This window comes from Salvelinus sp. IW2-2015, linkage group LG10 (genome assembly GCF_002910315.2).
Source record: "Salvelinus sp. IW2-2015 linkage group LG10, ASM291031v2, whole genome shotgun sequence".
NCBI classification, from domain to species: Eukaryota; Metazoa; Chordata; class Actinopteri; order Salmoniformes; family Salmonidae; genus Salvelinus; species Salvelinus sp. IW2-2015.
Genome location: NC_036850.1, coordinates 5,583,731 through 5,595,250, shown reverse-complemented (window position 1 = coordinate 5,595,250; position 11,520 = coordinate 5,583,731). Strand labels below are relative to the sequence as shown.

General features: G+C 42.8%; 1 protein-coding gene and 1 long non-coding RNA gene across 2 annotated transcripts in view; one reads left to right on the top strand and one right to left on the bottom strand.

Annotated features, from left to right (window-relative positions):
• LOC111969195 (DNA damage-binding protein 1) overlaps nt 1-11,520 on the top strand; it is a 64,130-nt gene that overhangs the window by 38,226 nt on the left and 14,384 nt on the right. Inside the window, exon 11 of the mRNA XM_023995144.2 lies at nt 1,222-1,330. Coding sequence (XP_023850912.1) covers nt 1,222-1,330 — 109 coding nt within the window. The remainder of the gene's footprint in view (nt 1-1,221; nt 1,331-11,520) is intronic.
• On the bottom strand, nt 2,287-9,877 carry LOC111969196 (uncharacterized). The gene is made up of 3 exons (XR_002877965.2): nt 9,848-9,877; nt 5,952-6,027; nt 2,287-2,384 (listed from the first exon to the last, which is right to left on the bottom strand). It is a non-coding gene; the product is annotated as an uncharacterized lncRNA (long non-coding RNA).

The window sequence follows — 11,520 nt, the reverse complement described above, 5'->3', positions numbered from 1 at the left end:
AATAACACGATGGAGAAATCAAATGAGGAGTCAAAAGGAAACTTAGGCTACAGCTGAGGAATGCTAATGAAAGAAATGCATAGTTGGCCGATGCCGATTTCCGTATTTATTCCAGCAATGTGCAACCTACAACAACACATATAGTAGTCTAGGCCTAATAAGAGAGGAGGATGAGGTAAAAATGGGAATCAGTTTATAATTATCAAGTTCTGAGGACAGAGTTGCTCTGCAGCCCACGATGATTTAAAACCCAGCACAGGACCGCACAGCCAGCCGGGCACTTTGACTGTGACACTCGCTCCATCTACGAGCTTCATCTTTGTTCTTCACTCATTTTCAGTCACGGACCGGTGTTACGGACCGTTGTTGTTGGGTCAAGTGACTTCAGCTTTCGGACAAGTAAAAAATATATCCTACTTGTCCAAAGGACAAGTGACAAAAAAAAGGTACTGGCAAGCCCTGGAATGGCAGGACAATGAGCAGGACAAGGATCTTTTCATGGTATCTCTGTGCATTCAAATTGCCATTGATAAAATGCAATTGTGTTCGTTGTCTGTAGCTTATGTCTGCCCATGTCATAACCCCACTGCCACCATGGGGCACTCAGTTCACAAAGTTGACATCCGCAAACCGCTCACCCACACGATGCCATACACGCTGTCTGCCCGGTACAGTTGAACCGTGATTAATCTGTGAAGAGCACACTTCTCCAGCGTGCCAGTGGCCATCAAAGGTGAGCATTGCCCACTGAAGTCAGTTACGACACCGAACTGCAGTCAAGACCGTGGTGAGGACGATGGACACGCAGATGAACTTCCCTGAGACAGTTTCTGACAGTCTGTGCAGAAATTATTCTGTTGTGCAAACCAATCAGCTGTCTGGGTAGCTCGTCTCAGACCATCCCGCAGGTGAAGAAGCCGGAAATGGAGGTCCTGGGCTGACGTGGTCACACGTAGTCTGCAGTTGTGAGGCCGGTTGAACGTACTACCAAATTCTCTAAAATGACATGAGGCGGCTTATGGTAGAGAAATTAACGTTAAATTCTCTGGCAATAGCTCTGGTGGACATTACAAATTTGTGCACAAAATTTGAGAAATAAACTTTTTGTGCATATGGAACAATTCTGGTATCTTTTATTTCACCTCATGAAACATGGTACCAACACTTTTATATTTTGGTTCAGTATATAATAAGTTGTTCTGTGTTTGTGTGTGTCCTCAGGGTGCTGATGCTAAGCGGGGAGGAGGTGGAGGARACTGAGCTGCCTGGCTTTGTGGACAACCTGCAGACCTTCTACTGTGGCAACGTGGCCCACCAGCAACTCATCCAGGTATACACAAACACACACACACTAATTATGAGGGAAAAAATCGATAGTTACATATTGGGATACTATTTTTGACAATATATGGTATAATTTTGACTATCGCAATATTATTTTTTCGCTAATTGGCTGTACCTGCACAAACTCCTATTTCCATGACTGATCAGAACTTTTCTCATGGCCCGAGATAGCCTATTCCTAGGCCGCGAGGCAATCGACTTTCATTCTTGTTATTTTTGAAAGCACAACTTAGGATTCTTCTTGGTTCGAATATTTGGGAAATAAGCTACTGTTCATAACTAACATATCTTTTACGATAGGCCTTGTAGGAGGACAGGTTATTGGCCATTTGGTTTTTCAACCTCTCGTGGAGGAATTTTCCCAGCCAGCATGGAGCCCAAATCCAGATGTGCAAAGCTGATAGACATACCCGAGATGACTCAAAGCTTTAAATGCCGCCAAAGGTGCTTCTACAAGTAATGACTCAGGAGTGGTGAAATACTTATGTAAATGAGATATTTCTGTATATCATTCAATAAAATGCCCCAAAAATGTAAAACATGTTTTCACTTTGTCATTATGGGGTATTGGTGTGTAGATGGTGAGTAAAACAATCAATTTAATCAAATTTGAATTCAGGCTGTAACAACAAAATGTGGAATAAGTCCGGGGGTATAAATATTTTCTAGCCACCCTATTGCGAATCAATACTGCGATTGTATTGCGTTTCGATGTTCCAAACATATTGCTCACCGTACGTCTGCCTCGGAGGATAAGAGGGCCATGAGAAAAGTTCTGATCAGTCATGGAAATAGGAGTTTGTGCAGGTACAGCCAATTAGCGCAAAAAAATTATATTGCGATAGTCAAAATTATACCATATATTGTCAAAAATAGTATCCCAATATGTAACTATCGATTTTTCCCTCAAAAGTGTGTGTGTGTTTGTGTATACCTGGATGAGTTGCTGGTGGGCCAACCGACAGTAGAAGGTCTGCAGGTTGTCCACAAAGCCAGGCAGCTCAGTCTCCTCCACCTCCTCCCCGCTTAGCATCAGCACCCTGAGGACACACACAAACACAGAACAACTTATATATATACTGAACCAAAAATATAAAAAAAGTGTTGGTAACATGTTTCATGAGGTGAATAAAAGATCCAGAAATGTTCCATATGCACAAAAAGTTTCTCAAATTTTTGTGCACAAAATTTGGAATGTCCACCAGAGCTATTGCCAGAGAATTAAACGTTAATTTCTCTACCATAGCCGCCTCCAAGCCATTTTAGAGAATTTGGTAGTACGTTCAACTGGCCTCACAACTGCAGACTACGTGTCACCATGTCAGCCCAGGACCTCCATTTCCCGGCTTCTTCACCTGCGGGATGGTCTGAGACGAGCTACCCAGACAGCTGATGGGTTTTCACAACAGAATCATTTCTGCAGCACTGTCAGAAACTGTCTCAGGAAGTTCATCTGGCGTTCGTCATCGTCTCACCACGGTCTTGACTTCAGTGGGCAATGATCACATATTTGATGGCCACTGGCACGCTGGAGAAGTGTGCTCTTCACGGATTAATCAATCGTTAAACTGTACCGGGCAGGGGCCTCCCGGGTGGCGCAGTGGTCTAGGCCACTGCATCGCAGCGCAAGCTGTGCCACCAGGTTCGCGCCCAGGCTCTGTCGCAGCCGGCCCGCGACGGGAGGTCCGTGGGCGACGCACAATTGCGCTAGCGTTCGTCCGGGGTTAGGGAGGGTTGGCCGGTAGGGATATCCCTTGTCTCATCGCGCTCCAGCGACTCCTGTGGCGGGCCGGGCGCAGTGCGCGCTAACCAGGGGGGCGGGTGCATGGTGTTTCCTCGACACATTGGTGCGGCTGGTTCCGGGTTGGAGCGCGCTGTGTTAAGAAGCAGTGCGGCTTGGTTGGGTGTGCTTCGGAGGACGCATGATTTTCGACCTTCGTCTCTCCCGAGCCCGTACGGGGTTCTAGCGATGAGACAAGATGTAATACTAGTCGATTGGATACCACGAAAATGGGAGAAAAGGGGGTAAAATTATAAAAACATTTAAAAAATATTTTTAAAAAAAACTACGGCATCGTATTGCGGATTGCGGATGTCAACTTTGTGAACTGAGTGCCCAATGGTGGCAGTGGGTTATGACATGGCATGACATGGGCAGACATAAGCTACAGACAACGAACACAATTGCATTTTATCAATGGCAATTTGAATGCACAGAAGATACCATGAAAAGATCCTGTGCTCATTGTCCTGCCATTCCAGGGCTTGCATACTTTTTTTTGTCACTTGTCTTTGGACAAGTAGGATATATTTTTACTTGTCCGAAACTGAAGTCACTTGACCAACAACAACGGTCCGTAAACCTCGGCCAGTGACTGAAAATGAGTGGAGACAAAGATGAAGCTCGTAGATGGAGCGAGTGTCACAGTCAAAGTGCCCGCTGTGCTGCGTGCGGTGCTGGGTTTTAAATCATCGTGGCTGCAGAGCAACTCTGCTTCCTCAGAACTTGATAATTTAAACTGATTCCCATTTTTACCTCATCCTCCTCTCTTATTAGCCTAGACTACTATATGTGTTGTTGTAGGTTGCACATTGCTGAGAATAAATACGGAAATCGGCCAACTATGCATTTCTTTCATTAGCATTCCTCAGCTGTAGCCTAAGTTTCCTTTTGACTCCTCATTTGATTTCTCCATCGTGTTATTGTTCTCAATTTCACTCTTGTGGCCTAAAATGTCACTCAAAATAAAACATAGAATAGTATAGCTCCAAATTTCATAATTATTCAGATTTAAAAGCTGCAAACTTTAGGACATTAAATACTTTAGAATATCTCAGAAAATACTCCTCATAACTATAATTTGTCTTAATTGTTTTATGAATATTCAGTTAGTAGGATTAGGCTTTTGTTCATTTCACATATATATTATTCTCTTGCTTTGTGTAAATATAACATGAATTGAAATGGGATATAGCAAATAGGAATATAGGCAATTTACTCAGAATGCCTAGCACGCACTGCCCTGTGGCAGTGCAGCGCCTGATCCGATTATGATCAGAGTAATTGTTTGATGTTGTGATTTTTTCAACAGAAATCTACATTCTGGTTGTACAACTATATATTTCACTTACCGCGGACAAAACTTAATGTTGAGCCCTGCATTCACCGCTGCCATCACCTCATGTTTCAGCTGATAACGCACACCTCATGTCGCAAGGATCGGTACACAATTCCTGGAAGCTGAAAATGGTCTGCTCACTCACCAGATACGTCACCCATTGAGCATGTTTGGGATGCTCTGGACTGACGTGTATGACAGCGTGTTCCAGTTCCGGCCAATATCCAGCAACTTTGCATAGCCATTGAGAGGAGTGGGATAACATTCCACAAGCCATAATCAACAGCCTGATCACACTCCATGCAAAGGATGTGTCGGCTGCATGAGGCAAATGGTGGTCACACCAGATACGGACTGATTTTCTGATCTACGTTGCTACTTTTTTTTTTTAAAAGGCATCTGTGTTCCCAGTCATGTGAAATCGATAGATTAGGCCTAATTCATTCATTTCAACTGACTGATTCTTATTAACTGTAACGCTTTGAATTGTTGCATGATGCATTTATATTTTTATTCAGTGTAAATAAGCAATTTACATTGTAAAAAGTGCTGCTCACTCAATATGATTGGCTTCAGGCATGCCAATCATTTGGCTTTTCCAACCAATAAGGATGCTTGGACGCAATGCAGGGCTCCGCCCTAGACACCTCAAGTTAGAAAGTGTTATACATGCCGTTGCAAGAAAGAGCTGAAACTGTGTTACTTGTGTAGTAGCTGAACCCTTCTACAGATTCAGAAGTTTCCAGAATGCTCTTTCTGTGCCCCAGCACATGCGCAGTAGCCCTAAATTAAGATCCAAGCCAGGCCAGCCATGACGCTCCATGGCCTTAGGCCTTCTACCTCTCTGGCCAAGTATATTCTTTAATGATGTCTAGATGCTATCCTATTGAATTCATTCATATGTTTATATTATGCCACAGTTTTCTCATGCTTATTGTTATATTGCATATGTATATGTATTTTAGTATCTTCTAATGATTGTATTGTTTCCCTTTTAGAACAGCTGTTCTGCGTTTTGCGTGGTGGTGACCAAGTGTTCAGTATGGACCCCAACATGTTCTGACCAGACAGCACTATAGTGGGAAGATCTTAGTGAATCAGTTTAAGTGTAATAGTAAGTGAGGACATTCACAGTCAACCGCTCAGACAAGATCCAGCTGCCCGATTTTCATCGTCCTATAATTCGCCGGATTTAGCGACCACAGCTTCTTCATGCATTTGATCATTTCAACCTTGTAAACTCTTATATTGTTATAATTGTTATAAAAATCAATCCATGTCAACAATGTCTGACACTCGAAATTAAATAACTGTTTTGTTTTGTCTGTCTATTCTCCCTTTTGTTATAATAGGGGTCAAATCAACAACCGATCATATAAACAAGATATGGTGGCATTAGGCAAGGCTTCACCAGATTGGACAGGGGGTGATTGCATTGTGGTCAACACGTGCAGAACCTTTCTATAAGCCACCACTGGTTTGTCTCACCTTGTCTGGCCGACGAAAGACAGGACCAGCATATCGTCTGTCTCCCTCCCAGCCTCCGAGCGAAGGGGCCACAAACCTGGGAGGACAACAACAAAGATATGGAGGAAAATAAACATCAAGTGTTCCACTGAACTAGAAAACAAGCAGCACTCTATTATCTAGGTGGTGTTCATTAGGGCAAAACAGAAGAATGTTTCAAGTATTTTGCAACAGAAAACAAGAATGGCTTCTTTATTTGGACTATATTGGATTAAGTCCAGGTCGTCCCTCCCGGTTTAGTCTGTTTTCTTCCATTTAGGTGCCTAGTGAACAGGACCCTGAACTAGAAAGGAGTCAACGCTGTAGCTTAGTCCTGGTGGGCCCGATAGAGCCTTAAGTTTTTCCCTATCGGGGCCTCATTGATTGCCCAAGTAAACTAATTGCGTCTCATCAGCGTGTTCACGAGTAAGAGGCCGAAAAAAAAAACGACAATCATAAACGGAAAGATTAGACAGATGCAAACAATATGGAGAAAATCCCACTGAAGCCCCATTTCCATTGGCACTTTGAAGTCAACCCAGGTTGGGCTGGCCTTGGTGGGTTAGCTCAAATTGCATTTCCCTGCTGCAGAAATGATGTCATGTTGCTAGGTGCCAATATGTGACTGCAGCTGGTTTCTAATGTTGCTAGCTAGCATGACGTTGAAGAATTTAATTCTCCCTCACCATGCTGTAACTAACATTATCCCATACTCCTGACAGTGCCAGCCAGACTCAGAGCCATGCATTTACTTGCTGGTGTTAGCTAGCTAGCTAGCTAAACGGTTAGTGTCTTCGCTAGCATAACAGGCTAGCCTCTTAGATGTAATGGGAAAATGTAGATTTCGCAATAAATCGACATACCCAAAAGTAACTGCTATTCATGTGTAATTACATGATTCTGACGTGCCAAAACTTGTGTATTTGGGAAAAAGACATATGGGAGATGAGGAAATTATTAGAAGATATGAGTTACATAGTTCAATACACAAGATCAAGCCACACACAAAATAAAATAAATATTTTGAATAATCTTTCATTGACAGCTATTAGTGAATTATTATGCCCAGAGCTGGCTAAATAACACAAGATCATTCATCTGGCTTCCACAACATGTGAACAATATCAGAAGAAAATGGGATTGATAGACCTAATGAGAAATGGGCAGATATCTTAGTAAGTGGTGTCAGGTTGGTCACGGGACATTCCAAGTGTCCCTAAACCTCTCCAAAGTGGCACATCTGTAAATGAGATAATTCCTGTGCTATTACATATTTGCAATCCCTAACTGCTATTTGTTAAGTATAAAAACACAATTGCTACCATATCAACCTCACTCAAACATTGTGGTGATGTTATGTGGTTCAAGGGTACAAGTGTCCGAATGTGGTAATTGTACTGTTTGGCACACTGGATGTGCCCAAAAGCAATTGTTCACTATAGAAAACTACATTTCTAGAACAGCAACTCTCTTAACATTGGTGTGGTCAAGGGACATACAGAGGATATCAAGTGTTTATCATATTTTTCTTAAACAAAGATAGTCACTCGGACATTCGATGTTGCCATTAAGTCATTCATCATCAGATACATTTGGCAATAGGCTACATTTGTTCCTACCAACCTAAGGATTAATGTCACACCCCCCAAGTAGCTATAGCTCAAACACAGGCCAAATCGAAGCTTATCTTGTAAAGATGTTTGCTGTTAGGTTAAAACGTTGTGTAAAATCAATATTTTGTCTCTCGGGGCTGGTGATCAATAACGGTAGGTCACAGGCAGACAAAAAAAGACATCCTCGTGATCTGTGGAGTCCAGCTTTCGGTGTGAATCAACGTATTCCGTGTGATTTTTTAATGCTTCACAACTCTAACCGGATTGTAGGTAGCAACCATCTTGAAATGAGATCATCGGCACAGCCTGCCTTATACATTCGTATGCTCATATATGTCGTTTTTTTATTTACCTTTATTTAACCAGGTAGGCAAGTGAGAAACAAGTTCTCATTTCAATTGCGACCTGCAAGATAAAGCAAAGCAGTTCGACACATACAACAACACAGAGTTACACATGGAGTAAAAAATATACAGTCAATAATACAGTAGAAAAATAAGTCTATATACAATGTGAGCAAATGAGGTGAGTAAGGAGGTTAAGGCAAAAAAAAGCCATGGTGGCAAGTAAATACAATATAGCAAGTAAAACACTGGAATGGTAGATTTGCAGTGGAAGAATGTGCAAATAAGATAGAAATAATGGGTGCAAAGGAGCAAAAATAAATAAATAAATACAGTAGAGAAGAGGTAGTTGTTTGGGCTAAATTATAGATGGGCTATGTACAGGTGCAGTAATCTGTGAGCTGCTCTGACAGCTGGTGCTAAAGCTAGTAGGGAGATGAGTGTTCCAGTTTCAGAGATATTTTGTAGTTCATTCATCATTGTCAGCAGAGACTGGAAGGAGAGGCGGCCAAAGGAAGATTTGGTTTTGGGGTGACAGAGAGATATCCTGCTGGAGCGCGTGCTACAGGTGGGTGTGCTATGGTGACCAGCGAGCTGAGATAAGGGGGACTTTACCTTGCAGGTCTTGTAGATGACCTGGAGCCAGTGTGTTTGGCGACGAAGTATGAGCGAGGGCCAAGCCAACGAGAGCGTACAGGTCGCAGTGGTGGGTAGTATTTGGGGCTTTGTGACAAAACGGATGCACTGTGATAGACTGCATCCATTTATTGAGTAGGGTGTTGGAAGCTATTTTGTAAATGACATCGCCGAAGTCGAGGATCGGAGGTATGGTCAGTTTCACAAGGTATGTTTGGCAGCATGAGTGAAGGAGCTTTGTTGCGAAATAGAAGCCAATTCTAGATTTAACTTTGGATTGGAGATGTTGAGTCTGGAAGGAGAGTTTACAGTCTAACCAGACACCTAGGTATTGTAGTTGTCACATATTCTAAGTCAGAACCGTCCAGAGTAGTGATGTTGGACGGCGGCAGGTGCAGGCAGTGATCGTTTGAAGGCATGCATTTATTTTTAACTGTTATTAAGAAGCACAATTGATAAGCAGTAGAGAGCATCAGTATAGAGTCACACACAATGATTTTAAGGCACAGATCAATAGCCAAGATCACTCAGCTTTCCGCAGACTGCTTAGGGGCTACGTTCTAATACCAGACTGAATTACATTTTAAAAATCTAAGGGTCCCCAAATATATGGGATTTACATACAAGAGGCTACTAGCTAGCTTTAATTCCAACCTTGCTTACCATGATTGGCTATTAGCTAGCTAGCTAACCAAGCAAACCAGACGACAGGTTTGATATGATGTAGCTAACGAACATTAAATAGAACCTGGTCAGCTAAAATTCCTGCTAGCACACTGTTAGCTAGTTTCAACTGATTTGCAAGCTAATGCTTTAGGTAGCTGGCATTCTAGGGCTGACTGTTCTCCTAAAGTTTGTGTGTGCAAAATGAATGAAGGATCCAGCTATGGTCGGTAACTCGTGTCATGTCTGACTACTGCATGTCCATGTGCTAGCTGACAGCAACAAGCCAGACAGCTAGCTAAATGTTGAGTCAGCATCCAGCAGTGATCAGCTGGGGTTGTATAGTAACGGCGTCACCAGCCCGGATTCTAATTGGCTGGCACCAGTTGTGAAACTGGGCTGGCCTGGGTTCCCTCCACCCGCTTGAATTTGAGAATTCCATCAAGCCAGCTCGAATTGGCCCTAATTTATCAGAGGTAGAGGAACTACCATATATTGCTTATACCAATTCAACTCCTTCAGATCTTCAACTGTCCAGGGGATAAGGGCTACGGGTTGATTGGGATTTGTCCAGAGAGCAGCGCCCCCCCCCCTCAGAGGGCCCAGAAGCCCTCCTACTGACCTTTGATCCCTGGCAGTCGATGCTGGCGTGCTCTGATCCCGATACCATTCCGGATGATCCTGAGGGAGCCCTCTTGAACGCTCCAGAGCAGGTGACCAGCTGGCCCTGTCCCTGTCTCTCCAGGTCCACCACACACATGTCCACGATGGGCCCCAGTGTGGTGAAGGTTCTCCATCACCGCCACGTACGACCCTGAGTCGTTACTGTCCACATTGAGCTGGAGGGGAATAATCATTTCCATTACAAGCCATAACAATAATGTGACAACTCCAGATAAATAAAAAAGTGGCCTTGACCATACTTTGTCTTTAAACAAGGGATGATGTCCACCACGCCCGTACAGAAAAAAAATAGTGATGGCTTGCTTATCCTTTCTTACACTCTTGAATTTCAAAACTGGTTTTGATCTGTACCTTTTGATTACTGGCAATTTTTTATGTTACCTTTATTAACCAGGTAGGCAGTTGAGAACAAGTTCTCATTTACAACTCCACCTGGCCAAGATAAAGCAAAGCAGTGCGACAAAAACAACACAGAGTTACCATGGAATAAAAACAAACGTACAGTCAAATAACGCAATAGAGAAAATCTGTATACAGTGTGTGCAAATGAAGTAAGGAGGTAAGGCAATAAATAGGCCATAATGGCGAAGTAATTATAATTAGCAAATTAAACACTGGAGTGATAGATGTGCAGATGAGGATGTGTAAGTAAGATATACTGGTGTGCAAAAGGCAGAAAAAAAAAAATATATGGGATGAGTAGGTAGTTGGGTGGATGGGCTATTTACAGATGGGCTGTGTACAGCTGCAGTGATCGTAAGCTGTGCTGACAGCTGATGCTTAAGTTAGTGAGTGAGATATGAGTCCTCACAATAGAGGTCCCGACCGTTAATCGGAAATGGCCGATTAATTAGGGCGATTTCAAGTTTCCATAACAATCGGAAATGGTAATTTTTGTACACCGACTTGGACGAATAATTAAAAAGTATACACCGTTAATTAACTAGGCAAGTCAGTTAAGAACACATTCTTATTTTCAATGACGCCTAGGTGGGTTAACTGGTGGGTTAAACTGCCTTGTTCAGGGGCAGAACGACAGATTTTACCTTGTCGAATCGGGATTCGATCTTGCAACCTTCCGGTTACTAGTCCAACGCTCTAACCACTGCCTTACATTGCACTCCAGAGGAGCCTGCGTGCAGGCTACCTGTTACGCTGAGGGCAGCAAGAAAGCCAAGGTAAAGTTCTAGCTAGCATTAAATTATAAAAAACAATAATCTTCACATAATCACTAGTTAACTACATGGTGATGATATTACTAGTTTATCTAGCGTTCGCCTGCGTTGCAATAATCGATGCGGTGCCTGTTAATTTCTCCACAGCCTACTTCGCCAACGGTGATGATTTAGCACTGTCGTTGCACCAAACCTAACCATAAACATCAATGCCTTTCTTTAAAATGAATACACAGTATATATTTTACCTGCATATTTAGTTTAATATGCCTGCTAACATGAATTTTTTAACTAGGGAAAATGTGTCACTTCTTGCGTTCCGTGCAAGCAGTCAGGGTATATGCAGTTTGGGCCACCTGGCCGTGTTGCGAACTGTGTGAAGTCCATTTATTCCTAACAAAGACTGTAATTAATTGCCAGAATTTTACAAACAATG